At 36.4% G+C, this 18,146-nt stretch overlaps 1 protein-coding gene across 7 annotated transcripts in view; it reads right to left on the reverse strand.

The window, feature by feature from the left end:
- Positions 1 to 300: 300 nt before the first annotated feature.
- The window catches only part of AKAP11 (A-kinase anchoring protein 11), a 72,535-nt gene continuing 54,689 nt past the window's right edge, over positions 301 to 18,146 (reverse strand). For 5 of the 7 annotated variants that reach the window (XM_059684716.1, XM_059684719.1, XM_059684712.1 and 2 more), the window contains 5 exons: positions 14,535 to 14,618; positions 13,719 to 13,765; positions 7,061 to 7,221; positions 3,410 to 4,241; positions 301 to 3,322 (listed from right to left, as the gene is read on the reverse strand). In XM_059684716.1, coding sequence (XP_059540699.1) covers positions 4,101 to 4,241; positions 7,061 to 7,221; positions 13,719 to 13,765; positions 14,535 to 14,618 — 433 coding nt within the window. In that variant the 3' untranslated portion in view covers positions 301 to 3,322; positions 3,410 to 4,100. The remainder of the gene's footprint in view (positions 3,323 to 3,409; positions 4,242 to 7,060; positions 7,222 to 13,718; positions 13,766 to 14,534; positions 14,619 to 18,146) is intronic. The other 2 variants (XM_059684715.1, XM_059684717.1) reach the window with 2 other exon arrangements.

An 18,146-nucleotide genomic window follows, 5' to 3' on the forward strand; every position in this document is an offset into this window, starting at 1 on the left:
GGTTGCGGATTCGATCCCTGGTTCTCTCACATCGATGTTTCTCTCTCTCTCTTTCTCTCTCTTCTCTTTCCCTCTCTCTCTCTCTCTGTCTCTGTCTCTCTTTCTCTCATCAATAAACATGTCCTCAGGTGAGGACTTAAATATATATATTCATTCCTAACTTCTCTTGTTCTGGAAAACCATGTTAGAAGCACTGAGATTGTTTGATGTGTCTTCTATTACAGCAGTTCCACTTGTATGCCCTTGTTTTAGTTCAGTACAGAGTAGTTAATAAGATATTATACAATGAAACCAAGGCCAGGCATTTCGTAAGTTTATTGGAGAATTCTTAGGTGGAAGGGGAAAAATCACAGACTTAAACAATTGATGAAAGATAAAAGAACAACTGAGAATTATTACAGAAGTAATTTTTGAAATGTTTATTTTGAACCACTGCTGAAACAAAATTTTAGAGCATCCTAAAGTCCATATTTCGGTAAATGAACATATTAAATTACTGAAAAGCAAAAAGAAGTTACTGTTATACAATACAAGGTCTTAATATAGTAATTCAGCACAGTCAAATAAACAACTACAATTATTTAAAGCTGCTTTTGCTATATATCTGATATATTAAATAAGAATGTGAATTACTTTTAACACTGCACAAGTAACCGAAGATAGCAAATCCAGCAATATTAAACCTGATATTAAATAGTATTCAAACATTACAACAAAAATAAAACAATGAACTTCTACAACTATAATTCTAGCCTTGTGTAAGGAATGTACATGGATGGTAAAAAAAATAAATAAATAAAGTGACAAGAGTGACTAACACTGTATCTGCTTCTTCAGAGCAGAAATAGTGAATAACTGCATACAGGGTCTTTTTCTACAAATGAGAAAAAATGTATTTCACTTTAGTACAATTTTATAATTCCCACTGAAGCTCTAACTCTTTTGTGCTGGTGACAGGTGGATAGGGTTCTAAATGAAAGTATTTTCCCTACAGTTTGAGTATGGGTGTGTCATTTTATAAAAATTTGTTGGAAAGTTTCTGTTGAAAAATATAAAATTTAAGCAATATACTGATGGGAAATTGATAACATTAATTGTGGAAGAATAATATTAGCTAAATAATTAACTAAGAAAACATCTGGGTCTGGACTCTGATGATGACTCAAGTTTGCCTCTGGGGAATGTGCACTAATGTCAAAGTCACTGGGTAAACCACCTTTCATTTCATAAAGGGTGCGTTTAGTAAGTAATTAAACTCTCTTATCAATAACATAAACCACTTATTTAAGCATAATGAAAGTATTATGAATTTAATTAATTCATATCAAATATCTGAAAGGGTAAGTGAAACATTTTTCAAAGTATAAAGATGTCAGTCATCACATTTATTCACTGAGTGAATACCTTCAAAGGTTTTATTCCATTAAATTGTATCAAACCATCCAACAGACATTGTAATTTTCTTCTGTGATTTATAAATGAATAATTTCTTTTGTATAAATCTGTACATATTTTCAAAATCAACATTAATAATACCTAAAAATTTAAACTTATCTTGAGAAAAGAAGACTATGAAAGACTTGCCACACATTTCAGTCTAAAATAATGTTCTAAAAACCCCTTATCAGAGGCCTCATTCACTTTCTACAGATCCTTCAATGGCTCTAAATGTGATAAAGAAAATTCAACTCAATGCACATCACAATTTTAACAGTTCTGAATAAGATATTTCATAAGAGCGAAAATCTACAGAATGGCATTAATACAATATTATAATATAAATATGTCAAGTAGATTTGTATTAAAATAAGACAGAGCTGTCTTTGAAAAACAGCTGTTCTGAAGACTGAGCAACCAAAGGGATCTAGAATGTCTTTGGAAAAATCACAAAGTGCCTTCAAAGAAAGTAAATTTAGACTGTACTTGATAAAAATACTGCTCTAAACACAAATGTTTTCTAAGTAAGGAGGCTTCTTTTCACATCTGCCAATACTTCACATTTTCTCTATGTCCCTGCACTGAACTGATACAAGTGTGGACTTCTGTATGATTATTACTAGGCATGCCAATACCTAGTGACTGGGCTGACATAAGTGAAGGCTAACTAAGAGAACTCGGAAAACAGCACAGCTCCATGAAACTGCAAAGGAGAAAAGGAGCTGAGGAAAATCTTACCTCAAAATGACTATTACCACAAGAAATAAACATAAACATTTTCAAGCACATTTTACAAAATATATTCTCACTTTAGGTTAAAAGAAATTGAGAACTCAGTTTGCTGTTAATCAAACCCATACATACACTGAAGTTTCTAAACACAATGACAGTTACACATTTGTAAAAATTCAATCCAAACTTAATAATCAGTTAACAAGTGTTATAATTAACAACAAAGCTCCTAACATTTAAAAAAACCCAGTCCAGTGCTGCTGTATCTCAAGTTTGAAGAAGCTAAAGGCAGAAACAATTCTGGCTATATACATTTCCTGCATTTCTCCACCTTAAAAAATACTTAAAGAAACTTGAGGAAAATTTATTTTCAAGGCCTGCTCTTTATCTTAAATTGAGAAAAACCAAAGCTTGGAATATAACCTCAAAATATTTAAATAGCTCTTGGCATTTTCTTAAAAAGCAAATTTGATTCTTTCATTATAAAATACATTTCTCTACCATAATTATTAATTCAAATTAACATAAGTACCCCTATTCCTTGTCCCATGGCAGGTGCTATGGCTTCTACACTATGTGCAGCTTCCAAAAAAAGTCAGTGCTCAGGGAAAAAAAATAAAATGAATGAAAGCAAAACCAAAGCCCCCAGAAAAAAGTGATTTACTCTAGATTGCAAAATCCAATCATGGAAGAACCAAAAAATTCACACATGCACAACCTCCAATACAAAACCAAGACACAATCTTGGTCCTCTAGTCAATTCAACTTGTAGTTTCTAAAGCTAAAGCAGTAGGAAATGTAGAGCCCGAAAGGATCATGTCAGAGGTCTTTACAAAATAGTGCAGATAGATTTTATCATAGGAGGATCCTTATTTTCCCCTAGAAAAAACTTATCCTTGCTCAAGAGGAGAGGTTTTCAAAAATGCATTTCCCTATTAACATTAATTTTTAAAATTTCAACATGTTTTTCAACTTTATTTTAATTTATAGAATAAGTTGGGGACCCCAAATAGTCAAAAAAAGAAATAAAATTTTTTGCTGCACAATCTTTACAGACATTTTAAAGCACCTTTTTAATATCAATAGTGAATTTCTAACCAAGAAAATACTAAAATAAAAGAGGGCACAAACCACTAGCAAGGTTAAAGTACTCCTTTACACACACACACACACACACTCTCTCTCTCTCTCTCTCTCTCTCTCTCTCTCTCTCTCTCTCTCTCTCTCCTCTCTCACACACACACACACACACACACACACACACACACACACACACACACTCACTCACTCACTTTCCTGCCAGAACGATTGGAAATAATGTACTTTGATGAAAGGCTGAGAAAAGTATCATTTACAGTATTAACAGAAACCTAAAATATTAATGTTCCTAAGGAATTAAATAGTTTGGGGGATTCAAAAACCTACCAATAGCTGAGCTTTGAAAATAAAATTGACTTTTAAAAATGAGTCCAAAACTACCAGAAAAAAATCAGCTCCAATGCTATTTTTTTATGTCAAATTAGTTATTAATAGGATACCACTTGTTTACAAAGGAGCAAATTCTAACTCTTTATCCCTGGCACCTATCCTTAGCTACCTCAGTGCAGTTTTTAGCAGCACAATTTAGATGTAAAAAGAATGACATCAATGTCCCTGAAAACCTCATGGTAAGACCTTCCTTCAAATACATTCTTAGAGTTTTAACATATTACACATGTGTATAGAAGAATGAAGATAATATTTGACAGAGATTACAAAAGTATGAACTATATACAGTATGTGATAACACAGGAGCTTAAAAAGCTGTATTTACTTTCCCCCAATTTACTTTAAATGTTAATATTCACTATTCAATTTTTTTCCTATGCGTCTTTATCTGTTTCTTCCTCTCCTAAAACAAATAATAAACATATACTGGTTTGGAATTTGTTCTATGCGTTTTCCAAGAGCCAATCATACAGTGACTTGCATTTCTCCTCACTGGAAGTCTTTTCCACCACCTCATAGTAGTTAAGCACAGCCTGCAGGAGGTCTCCCACTTTCCATCCTTTTTCTTGTAATTGTTTTGAAAGCTAATAAGACAGAAAGATATGTCAAACATTAACCAAAAATAATTTTATAACAATAAAGTTTTCATTTTTATTAACATCAACGAAATCTAAGAATCTTGTTTGTAATAAAATACTGTTTCCCAGTTATAACAAAGTTTTCTCCCTAACCACCACTTTACATAAATTAAACATTTTCCTTTCCTGCTCTTTATAAACACATCTCCTCCACAGAATGACACTTCGGCATTGCTGGAGACAGAACTCCAATAACCACACCAAGCAAATATCCTGTGTGGGAGTATAGAGCTACATTTCTACAGGAAATTCTTAACCTAACTAAATACATCTGCCACACCCTCAAGTCGAAACATAAAATAGTAAAGGCAATGTCAAGCTTAATAAAAGGATGTGGATTTTCCTTCCACAACATATAGTGTGGTGTATGTTTTTGGAATACATACTCTAGCCTCAAAGGAAATATGTTTTTCTAAGTTAAGAAATGTTGATGTTTTAAAAAAAAACAACACAAAAAGTAAAATACTGTGGTCATCATTTCACAATACAGTATATATGACGTTGTATACCTGAAACTAATATAATATTATGTATCAATTATACCTCAATAAAAAAAAGTAAATAGTTCTGGCCCGGTGGCTCTGTTGATTAGAGTGTCATTATGCACACCACCAAAAGGTTTAGGGTTCAATTCCCGGTCAGGATGCATATGGGAGGCACCCAATGATGTTTCTCCCTCTCTTTCATTCTCTCTCTTCCTCTTGCTCTCTTGATTAAAATCAATAAACATATCTTCTAGTGAGGATTTTTAAAAAGTTAATAAATACAGGTTTAAATAAATCTCTGTCACCAATCAGAACATCTTCACTCATTTTTTTTCTACTTAGTTCTGTAAAAACTACTTTAATTTTTGTAATGTAAATATGCTTAGCCTTTTAAAAAATAGCTTTTGAATATACCTCAATAAAAATATAATTCACATACCATATAATTCACTCTTTTAAAAGTGTACCTGTTGATGGTTTTTAGTATTATTCACTGAGTTGAATGCAACCATCACCACAACTAATATCAGAACATTTTATCACACTACAAGGAAAGCCCTACACATCAGTAATCACTTCCAATTTCTTCCAATCCCCTCAACTCTAGAGAATCACTAATCTACTTTGTGTCTCTATTTGTCTATTTTGGCCATTTCATATAAATGAGGTCATTTATATGAAATTATTATTTATATCACATGATCTATTATGACCAGCTTCTTTCACTTAGCACAATAATTTCAAGGTTCCTCCATGGTGTAGCATGTACCTACTTCATTCCTTTTTATTGATGGATTATGTTCCATTGCATGGATATGCCATATTTTATTTATCCATTCATTAGTTAATAGACACTAAAGATGTTTCCACTGTTAATCTATTATGAATAATGTTGCAATGGACAACATACATATACTTAGGAGTGGAATTGCTACGTTATATAATAATGCTATGCTTAACTTTTTTTTTTTTTTGCTATGTTTAACTTTTTGAGGAACTGGCAGTATATTTTCTGACAAGGCAGAATATAGGGACAAGGTCCCCTAACTCAAGCGCTATCACACTCAGCTCTGCTGCTGGCCTTTCTTAGCCCTCAGTTTATCTAAGACTAAATGACTTGAAAATGTTTGCTCCCTGAGGTCATTTCTAACATTTTTCCTACCCATTCTTTCTTCTTGACAGTTTATTTCCTGAGCATCACTTTCTGTCTTATTTCTCCCTTTGCCCAAAAACAGAGACCTAAACTGAAAAAAAAAAAAACCAAAAACAAAAATATCTAAGTAAAAACAAACAACAACAACAACAACAACAACAAAAACCCACTATTTTTTCATAATATCTTTTTCACACACTTCTCCCAACAATACTTTTGTAAATTCTGAACCAGGAATCACGAGAAACTGGGCAGTTCCTTTTTTGTTATTATTGAGCAATTTACATTGGTTATTCATTAGATTATTCTATACCTTACAATTAAATTAAACCAAAGTTCTGATAAGAAACATTCTGAGCCAAAAATGTTAAGAATCTAAACTGAAAAAAAGAATGTTTAATGAAAATACAGTTTTTTATTGCAATAACAGACCATTATATTTCTTTAGCAAATATGCTCATTATTTTTTGGATACATGAGATAAAAGAACTGTGGTAATGATTCCCAAATGCTGGTTTGTGCAGTAAACTGAAAATCTTGACTAACAAGGTGCTTGGTATACAGTACATTCTCAATAAAAATATCCTATTAGTGCATCAAATCTGAATGTTCTATTAGAACCTTATTAAACAGGTCCATTGTCCCTTATTAGAACTTAAACTTCTACTGATTTTTGATTTTGCTAGCTCCTCACACTAATGAAACTGAATTAACAGAGAAAGAGACAAATGAAGTACTAGGCACAATTATAAATCAATTTAATACAAAGAAAAACTCAATCTTTTCATAGAAACACCAGAAATGTTTATTAATGGCACCTAACTTTGAGAACTTAGGATGTACCAGGCACTAGATTAAGCATTTTTTACAGTATTATATTGAATCCTCACAAACCTCTGTAAATTCTATACTCACTTCCACAGTGCAGATTGGAAATTGGTGAACTTGCCCAAGGTTACACCGCTAGAGAGTAGCAGGGCTGATATATGAGCCCAACTATCAGACTCTATTGCCTACACACTTAATCACTCTACTATCGATGAGTTATCTTATTAGATCAACCAGTTGACACCGAACATCATGTACTAAATATATCTTCACAACCACCCTATAAGGCAGATACTTACTTGTATAAACTCTTTCTTTGCAGAGTCATGAAAAGAAAGTTCTGCAACTTCAGCCTCAGAGGCCACGAGCCACTGAAGAATAATCCTTAGTTGAGGGTCTACTGTGCATGGCTCCATGTCAATATTCGTTATTAGCAGCGTCTTTTCATCTTGCCCCAAACCTAATATTTAAATTTAAACAATATGAAGTGAAATGCATCAATTCAACTCTCAATACTCTGGTTTCCAAGGATATGTAAATATTTGCCACGTCTTAAGATTCCAATGAATGCTTGGAAAAATTCATCCTTTCTTAACCACACCAAAACATCAATTAAAATGTTTCTTTGAAAGGGCAAAATAATGTAAAACAAAGGGATAACTTTGATCACCTACTGCTAGCACAGTACTGAAGTACCACACATGCCATCATTTGTGTCAAAATAGGATCCACAGGTAAAAGGAGAAAAAATGAAACTATAAAGCAAGATTATAATCAAAATACAAATGAAACACACAAATAAAAACCTCAAATAAACACATTAAATGGACTTTAAAGAAAGTTTTCTGAACTAAGAGAAATAGCAGCAGCAACTACTTGTATAGCATACATTAAAGTATTATTCTAAGCTGTTTAGATATGCAAAGTCCTATAATCCAAAACCACCTATGATATAGAAACTATCATCATCTCCATTTTACAGGTAAGGTATCAGAGGCAGAGAGAGACCCAGAGTGTCCCTCTCCCCCCCCTCCCCCCTTTCCTCTCTCTCTAGAATCAATGAAAATCATATCTTCGGATGAGGATTTAAAAAGTAAATAAAATCAATGTAAAAAAACATATTCTCAGGTGATTAAAAAAGAAAATATAATCATGTTTTCAACATAAAGTAGGATGAATCTGTTGACTGTAAAAGTAATGACTTAACACTCCTGCTTAAATTAGGATGGCTGGACAATAAGCAGTGCTAAGACATGGGCCATCCCACACAAAAGGTGAACAGTAGGGCCTGCTGGCAGACATGGTACCAAATAGTACCAGTAATGGAAATTTGTTGGTTAATGTCCCTGATTCATTTTTATAGTTTGCATTCTAGACCACTGCTAATTATTTTTAGAATATGTGTAGGTCCCTAATTTTTCCACTTAAAAAGCTGGTCTGGCCCTCGCCAGTTTCTCAGTGCTTAGAGCAGTGATGGCGAACCTATGACAAGCGTGTCAGAGGTGACACGCGAACTCATTTTTTTGGTTGATTTTTCTTTGTTAAATGGCATTTAAATATATAAAATAAATATCAAAAATATAAGTCTTTGTTTTACTATGGTTGCAAATATCAAAAAATTTCTACATGTGACACGGCACCAGAGTTAAGTTAGGGTTTTTCAAAATGCTGACATGCCGAGCTCAAAAGGTTCGCCATCACTGGCTTAGAGTATTGGCTTGTGAACTGAAGGGTTGTGGGTTCGATTCAGGTTAAGGTCATGTACCCCAGTTGCAGACTCGATCCCGGCCCCAGTAGGGGCATGTGCAGGAGACAACCAATCGGTATGTCTCTTTCACATCAATGTTTCTCTCTCTCTTCTCTTACCCTCCCTTCAACTCTCTCTAAACATCAATGGAAAACTTACCTTAAGGATTAACTTAAAAATAATAATAAAAAAGCTGGTCCACATTATTCTCTTAAAATAAATGTACTGTTTTGCCCTCCACTCTCACCATTGACTTTCAATCAAAAAGGGGTTTTGGTGCACTATCGTACTAAATATGGTCTCTGAGCCATGTTGTGATTCCTGCAGGTGTCATGGGGTTGGAAGCTGTCACCCCAAGGCTTCTCTGTACTATTGGCTTTTTCAGTTCAGGACTCCTGGTTGCCTCACCTATGAATGAGCTTTGTCTTTAGAGAAGGTACTAAACACTAGTGAAAAGAGAAGGGACTGATATCCTAAAACTACAAACAACCAACAACAAAAATTTTGAGGGTTGTTTCCTTAGAATTTCCATAATTTTGAATCTGTCTATAAATCTACATCAATCTATCTTCTAATTTACCAGTTTCTAATTTAAAAAATTTTTAAAGTTGGCTACAATTTTCTATACAATAAGAGATGACTATAATCTCACAAACTTTTCAAATAATTAATCTCCTGATTTCTACTTACTCACAAAAGAAATCCTAACAGCCTGCCTAATGCCAAAAGTGAAAATTTCTAAATGAATTTTATAGATATTAATTTATATTTTCTTCCATCTTAATCATTCCTCAGTCAAGTTAGCATTCATTAGGGAAAATATTCACTATATGCATTTATACCATGTATATAGCCTTTGGAATAACCTACTCATAGGTATTACTTGGGAAAAGTATAAAACTTTTCTATATTAAAAAATCAACACTTTAACAAAAATAAAGCAAATATTATTATGCTAGCCATAACTCAGCAAGTACCACCCTACTTCTACTTTATATCTGATGAGAAAAACTTACTTCTAGAAGCCCTGTATGAAGAGAATATCTACTTAGCAAAGGCACTAGCATTCAAATAGAATAATCATCCTAGATCTGAGGATTTTAGCTAAAAAACTGGTACATGACTTTCCTAAACAAGAAAAGTACAATTGGTCAATTGGTAATAAAACTGACTGGAAATTTAGGTGTTATAAAATACATTTCAAAAAATTCATTTTGGCAATTTTCTCAGTTTACCCACTTCTAAAAAAACCTACTTATATAAAAACCCTGGGTGTAACATCACGGCCAGAACCACGACCAACCGGAAGGCAGTCAGTCCTGCAGGGGTCGTCTTGGAAACGGCTTCGCCCTCCCCCAGCTGTTTCCTGGAGGGTGAGGTTTCAGGCAGGGACCTGCCCTCGGAGCGGAGCTTGGAAGTGAAATGATCTGTAATGGATCTATTATTGAAACTACCTTTGGAAATACTATATCTATAGATCAGTGGTTCTCAACCTTGGCTGCACATTAGAATCACCTGGGAATCTTTTCAAAATCCTGATTTCTGGGCCTCATCCTCCAAAAATTCTGTTTCTTTGTTACTAATGTTGTGGCCCCACCCCATAATAAAGAAACAATTTCCGGAGGATGAAGCCCAGGAATCAGGATTTTGAAAAGATTCCCAGGTGATTCTAATATGCAGCCAAGGTTGAGAACCACTGCTATAGATAATATTAAAAATATATCTAAACGTGCAATTCTTTGTCCAAAAAATGAGCATATTCAAAAATTAAATGAAGAAAATTTGGATATACTCGATGGAGATTTTCACACATATTTGAGTGATGATTCCATTGATTCCACAGATGATGCTGAAAAGAAAAATTTTCCCATAGAATTTCTTAATAGTATTACTCCTTCGGGGATGCCGTGACATAAATTAAAATTGAAAGTGGGTGCACTCATCATGCTGTGAGGAGCCGATATAGGATTAAGCCTTGGACTGACCTGTTGGCAAAGTCACAAACTCGTCTTCCGAGTCTTAAACAACCCAATCCAAGAGGTGGCTGCTGATTTACACGAGCGGTCATTTAAAAAATAAAAATGGGGGAATTTGCCAGAAGCCGATCCACCCTTACTGCTTGACACAGTCGCTGCAGGGAATAAACATCTGCACAGCATATGTTTCAAGGGACCTGGCGTATATGGCATACTGTTCTTAATACGTTTGCTCCCCTACTTAGCGCTATGTGTTTTAACCAAGGTCACCTCTCTGAGAAAGGTTGTTTCCCCAGGCGGGGATTTTCCCCTGGAGTTAGGGATTAACAGGACTAAGGAAGGGAATAAATCAGTAAAACCCCTTAACTAAGTCCCAGGAGGGTAGTTAATCACTTTAACTATGAACAATCACGATTAAGCTACGTAATCTTTATTTAGGATAATCTCCTTCACTTACTTCCTTGTAGCTTAACAGAACAATAGAGTAGTGACCTCGGAATGGAGATAACAAACGCCCTAACCTTTGGAATAGAATGGATAAGATTAAAATCAACTGGTATAAATACAGATGTAACAGGAGAATAAAGACAGAACCTGGCTAGGCTGCTGATCAACTGAACACTGCCTCCGTGTCCTTCCTTCTTCGCCGACTCCGTCCACACCTTGGGGAACCCCTGGACCCGCCGGGGCTGGACCCCAACATCATACTATTGGGGTCTTTATAATGGTACCAGATTTATTATCAAAAGATTACGACCTAACATCGAAGCTGAAGTATTAACAGGATCTGCAGAGGGAGTGGTTGTTCTGATTCCAAGAATTAATTTGTCCCCATCTGAGACTGGCCTCCCATTTAAATTGATTCGACGACGGTTTCCCGAGATGCCAGCATTTGTGATGACTATGAATAAATCACAAGGACAAACTCTAGACAGAGTAGGCATATTCCTACCTGAACCGGTTTTCGCACATGGTCAGTTATATGTTGCTTTCTCTCAAGTTTGAAGAGCATGTGATGTTACAGTTAAAGTTCTAAATACTTCATCACAAGGGAAATTAGCCAAGCACTCTGAAAGTGTTTTCACTCTTAATGTGGTATACAGGGAGATATTAGAATAAGTTTAATCACTTTATCAGTCATTGTTTGCATCACTGTTGTTTTTATATCATGTTTTTGTTGTTTTCATATGTTTTTGTTGTTTTTCATATCATGTTTTTGTCGTTTTTATATCATGCCTCTGTTGTTGTTATATCCTTTTGTTACTGTTTATTAATAAATTTATATATTATTTTCATATATATTTTACTAATTTCCTTTCATCTCTCACACTTCTATTATAGAGAAAGGGCAAATAGCAATATTAAAATATCTCCACTAATTAATTCCCTTTTTAAAAAAAATATATTTTATTGATTTTTTTACAGAGAGGAAGGTAGAGGGATGGAGAGTTAGAAACATCAATGAGAGAGAAACATCGATCAGCTGCCTCCTGCACACTCCCCACTGGGCACGTGCCCGCAACCAAGGTATACACCCTTGACTGGAATCAAACCTGGGACCCTTGAGTCCACAGGCTGATGCTCTATCAACTGAGCCAAACTGATTAGGGCAATTAATTCCCTTTTAATGTACATGAATTTCATGCACCAGGCTACTAGTGATAACATAAAAAATCACTGGTTCAAAACCAAGCACTATATCTCAAACAGTATGAATCATTTTATGTTCCATCCTAGAGAAGACATATTGGTATTTCCATAATTAAGGAAAAATAAGATGGGGGTTGGAGGGAGTCAACAACCATCTAAATACAATAAAAATTCAGCTTCGCCCTAAGCTGGTTTGGCTTAGTGGATAGAGCATCAGCCTACGGACTGAAGGGTCCCAGGTTCGATTCCAGTCAAGGGCACATGCCAGATAGTGGGCTCAATCCCCAGTTGGGCACATGCAGGAGACAGCCAATCAATGACTCTCTCATCACTGATGTTTCTATCACTTTCTCCCCTCTCCCTTCCTCTCTAAAATCAATAAATATATATATATATTTTAAAAAAAAACATTCAGCTTCAATGTGAACCATTTTTAGATTCATTCAGACAGTCTAAGATATTTAAATTAGGGATTACAAATCATAGCCCAGAACTCCGTAACCAATTGTATCTGTTATTAACATATTCAGAACTATGTTCATTAAAGGAACAATTGAGTATTTTCTTCAAATACATGTATGTGAGTGTAGTACTAGAATTTGGGAAGAAATGTGAAGAGGGAATATGATTTATGTGAGATTGTCATTAAACACTAATTCTAGAAGTTACTTGTTTGGAAGGAAAAAACTATGACATACGCTATAGTTATAATAAATAATATGAGTAAGGAATTTATTTTGAAAAAGATAACTAGGTAGAGTTGATCATGAATTTCCCTCATAAGTAATTGAATCATTCTTTTAAAGCAACTCAGTCTTTATATCAATGGGTATTTCATTAGTTTAGCAATCAAATAATACAAACTGCTCAACAAAAGGCCTGACATTGGATAAATTAAAGAATACCCTGATTTATAATGTAAATACCCTTATTTGTAATGGCCAAGAGCCTAACTGATGAAGTGCACAAATACAAAAATTAAAGACTCTTCTAGAGAACCTTCTAAAAAAGCATGGCCCTGCCATTGTGGCTCAGTGGTTGAGTGTCAACCTATGAACCAGAGGTCATGGTTAGATTCCTGATCTGGGTGCATGCCTGGGTTGTGGGCTCAATCCCCAGTAGGGGGGCATGCAGGAGGCAGCTGATCAATGAATCTCTCTCATCATCCCTCTCTGAAATCAATAAAAATATCCTATATAATAAAAGGGTAACATGCAAATCGACCAAACAGTGGAATGACTGGTCGCTATGAAGCGCACTGACGACCAGGGGGCAGACGCTCAATGCAGGAGCTGCCTCCTGGTGGTCATTGCACTCCCACACAGGGAGCGCCGCTCAGCCCCAAGCTGGGCTGATGGCTGGCGAGCGCAGGGGCCCGCCTCTGCAACAGCACTAAGGATGTCCATGGGGAGCAGGCCTAAGCTGTCAGTCAGACATCCCCTAAGGGCTCCCGGACTGCAAAAGGGCGCAGGCCGAGCTGAGGGCACCCCCCGCCCCCCGAGTGCATGAATGTCATGCACCAGGCTTCTAGTATTAAAATAAAACAAAACATGCAAACACTTTGAAAAACAAATTGTCAATTACCTTCTATGTCGTCCACATGCTCTTCGTCTTTATCATCTGGCCCATCACTTTTCAAATAAAAGAACAGAAGCAGTTAAACAAAAAAGCTTTAATAATGGTATTAAAACCAATTCTTGAAATGTGGTAAAGAATGAATGTTACAATATGATGTGTGATATTTAAAAAGGGGAGAAATGACAATAAAAAAGGAAGCTTTGCTTCTCACATCATTTCATGTTAAAATATGAATTGCAAATGATGCCTAAATAAGTTATCGTAACCTAGAAGTTCTACCTGACCATGATATACAGAACACCAAGTAATTTCATAATAAAATTTAATTTAAAATAATTTGAAGCCAAAATATTCTACCAATTTGGTTTTAGGTAACACAGCATTTGAATATCATAGAATGCCACAAATTATTATTTATTAATGCTTCTGCTGATGCCGTTTATATATTTTTAACATAGTAAGAACACATTTTTCTTATGTATGAAATAAACTATATAAAAAAACAAAGGACAAAACAAAAACAAAAAAACAGAAATCCTGTAGGAAGCAAGCTCTTTTTAATGAAATAATAATTGGTAGAATGAAAAATAGCAAGCAGAGCAATACATGCATAAAAGTTATACATTTTGCAATTAGATGTCAATCATATCTTAGCATAGAATTTTTTCATTAGATGTAATTTATCAAGCAGAATCATGTCAAAAATAGGAGAAAAGCAGCTTGATACATATTGGCATTGTAACCCACATTGTTTTAAGAATATGACATCATGCATTAGTGGTGAAAGACTCATCAGTTTTTAAGTTTCTGGACTGGACCAACCTGTCTGATGTTGGAAAGGATAAATTGTCCTCATACAAATCTCCTTCTAAACCAAGACTGCTCCAGCTACTGCTGTTACCATTACTGCCAGAGGAAGAAAAGAACAGAGCTGAACTAGAAAATGAATAGTAAAGACGATCATGGTTTTCCTTGGAACAGCTTCTGTCAAGTGTTAACTGTGGCTGTTCTGAAACTGCCACAATGGAGTGCAGCATCCACAGGGGTCAAGAGGCCCACACTGCTACTGCAAAAGGTATCTGACAGCTTCAGAGATCTGGGTTTTTTCCTACTTGTCCTCAAGAGATCATAACAATTATTCTAAATGTATATTTATTTTACAGATTATGACAACAAAATGTCTTTAAAAGCAGCAAATGAATGCATGAAGTTTTACAATTAAATTAAGTATATGTCAAGTTTTAAAGGCTAATACTCTTCAGTTTGGAATAAGAATGTTAACATTCTCTCAGGTCTTTAGATAGTGCAAACAGTGATAGACTTGGGGGGTAAGGGAGGTAGGCACCGAAACACAGTCCCAAAGAGACCTTTTCAACTACTTGGAAAAAACAAGTTTTCTTATTATGTCATTACCTTCATTTCATATATTACATATAATTCAGTAGGTGGCAAATAACATACATTTTCTTCAGAATATTGACTAATCAAGGCTTATTCAAGCATTTCACTTGTCTGGTTGGCCAGTCAGTAATTCCACACAGATAACAACTTACTCTAAGCCAATCAAAAGAAGAAAGCAACTATATTCTAAAATTGCAACAAAGCAATAAAAAACAAAAAGCAACTGTGTTCAGAAACAAAACTAAATTCAATCTTTCAGATTAACACCTAAACATGCAATTTTTAAAAATTCTAATCAAAATAATTAGTAAGCACATTAGTTTGAAGTGAAAGCAGCTATATATCCCCATATTAGGCTAAGCAATAAAAGTTAATATTTATATAAACCAAAATTTTGGTTTTAAAAAATGAGTTAACATTAAATAATTTCATAGGCATCAGTAAATGTTGACAAAGTTACTAGAAAAAGGAAGATTATTTAAAAGTTCTAAGTAGTTTCCAAGCAATCTCAAATAATTTACATATCCATGTTTACTCTACCACTAACAAATTGTGACAAACTATATAATGTATTAGAGAATAAAAGTTAAAACAGAGCAGAAGCTTTTCACATATATTCAAACAAACATAGCTCTATCATAAAACTATTAAAACAAGCAGAATCTTGCCCATGTAGTCTGTCCAACAAACCAACACTGAGAAAATACAGAAATAGAGTGAACAGAGAGCTACTAGCCAGAGAAATTAATGATCTCAAACACTGTATTTACTTCTAGTAACAGAATGACTAGCTAAACAAAAAAATTTACAAACTTTTTACCCATACACTAATGATTCCCCCACTTAATAATAAAAATCAATCATCTAAGTATTAGATGAACATGAAAATACCAGCTAAAATATTGTCGAACTCCCTCTATCTAACCTCATTCCCCCTTCCATGTTGCCCCTTAAAGTAGAGATTTGAAGTCCGTTATTTACAAAATGCCACTTATAACTAGAATGGCCATGTATTTTTCACCTCACCGGGGCACTTCTGAAAATGAAAGACGTCACCAACAATAATTATACCAGAACAGAAATAAACCAGGACTGTCCTGAGCAAACTGGGAGGTATGATCATCCTATGTTAACCACACATAAAACAACTTCATTTCTTCACTTAAAATCTTTTCATTTCATTCCTAAACACTGTCCTGCTTCCATCATTTTCTTTTATGTCTTTTCATGTTTCCTATGTTAAAGACAGGCATTTGCAAACCACTGGTAGTTATCTAAAAAATTTGGCAAGTCCAGCCCCATCTCTTACCTAAATCTACTACAACTTAAAATATATATATATATATATATATATATATATATATATATATATATATATATATATATATCTTAATTGATTTCAGAGACAAAGGGAGAGGGAAAGAGAGATAGAAACATCAATGATGACAGAGAATCATTGACAGGCTGTCTCCTGCATGTGCTCCCAACCGGAATCGAACCTGGGACCCTTCAGTCTGCAGGCTGACGCTCTATCCACTGAGCCAAACCAGCTAGGGCTAAAACTCAACTTTTAAGAAATTCACAAACCATCCCTGGCCAGTTTTTCTCAGTTGTTAAGAGTGCTAGGCTATGCACCAAAAGGTCGAGGTTTGATTCCAGGTCAAAGGCACGTACCTCTGTTGCAGGTTCGACCCCAGAACCTGGTAGGGGATCAAGCAGGAGGCAACCAATCAATGTGTCTCTCTCATGTCAATGTTTTTCTCCTCCACTCTGTCTAAAAATCAGTGGAGGGGACAAAATTCACAGACTGCTGAAATACTTGAGATTCACTTACATAGACCAGTTCTCTTTCTGATCTAATCATTATACATTCCTCCTAAACACTTGTGAACTTTTGAGATTATTGTTTCTTTTTTAACTGGTGCCTTCTATGGAACTTTCTACTTAGAGGGAAAATGCAAGTTTGTCCAATAATCTCCTACCTTGATCTCTGTACCAGAAAATAACAGTGCCTACAGCACAGGTCATCAAAAGATGAAACATGAAAAGCCATATTATCTTACACTAGGGGCCCGGTGCACGAAATTCGTGCACTGGGTGTGTGTGGGGGGGAGTGTCCCTCAGCCCAGCCTGCCCCCTCTCACATACTGGGAGCCCTCAGGCGTTGACCCCCATCACCCTCCAATCGCAGGATCAGCCCCTTGCCCAGGCCTGATGCCTCTGACAGAGGCGTAGACCCCCATCACCCTCTGATCACCTGATCGGCCCCTTGCCCAGGCCTGACGCCTCCGCCAGAGGTGTCAGGCTTGGACAAGGGACCCCCATCTCCCTCTGATCGCTTGCTCCACCCCCCGCCCAAGCCTGACACCTCTGACCCAGGCTTCAGGCCTGGGCAAGGGGACCATCATATCCCCCCAATGCCCAGCTCAGCCCCCCGCCCAGGCCTGATGCCTCGGCCAGAGGAGTTGACCCTCATCACCCTCCGATCGCCAATCACCGGATCGGCCCCTTGACCAGGCCTGAGGCCTCTGGCAGAGGTGTCAGGCCTGGGCAGGGGACCCCCAGCTCCCCGTGGTTGCAGGCTCCGCCCCTGCCCAGGCCTAACGCCTCTGGCCTAGGCGTCCGGCTCGGGCAGCGGGGACCCGCAGCTGCAGCGGCCCCGCGATCGTGGGCTCCGCTTTAGGCCCAGGCAAGGGACCCCTAGCTCCTGGGACTGCCAGCTTCGACCGTGCCCAGCTCCCATCGCTGGCTCCACCCCTACTTCCTGCTATCACTGGCCAGGGCGGAAAAGGCACCTGATTCTCCGATCATGGCTGGGGGGCAGGGCAAAGGCGGCCCCAGGGCCGCCTTTGCCCTGCCCCCCAGCTCTTAGCTCCCCCCTGGGTTTCTGATCACTGTCAGTGGCAGGGGGCTTCTTCCTGCTTTCCCTTTCGCCTCCCTGCATTGTGCCTACATATGCAAATTAACTGCCAATCTTAGTTGGCAGTTAACTGCCAATCATAGTTGGCAGTTAATTTGCATATAGCCCTGATT

Source organism: Myotis daubentonii, chromosome 2 (genome assembly GCF_963259705.1).
Source record: "Myotis daubentonii chromosome 2, mMyoDau2.1, whole genome shotgun sequence".
In the NCBI taxonomy this organism is placed as follows: Eukaryota; Metazoa; Chordata; class Mammalia; order Chiroptera; family Vespertilionidae; genus Myotis; species Myotis daubentonii.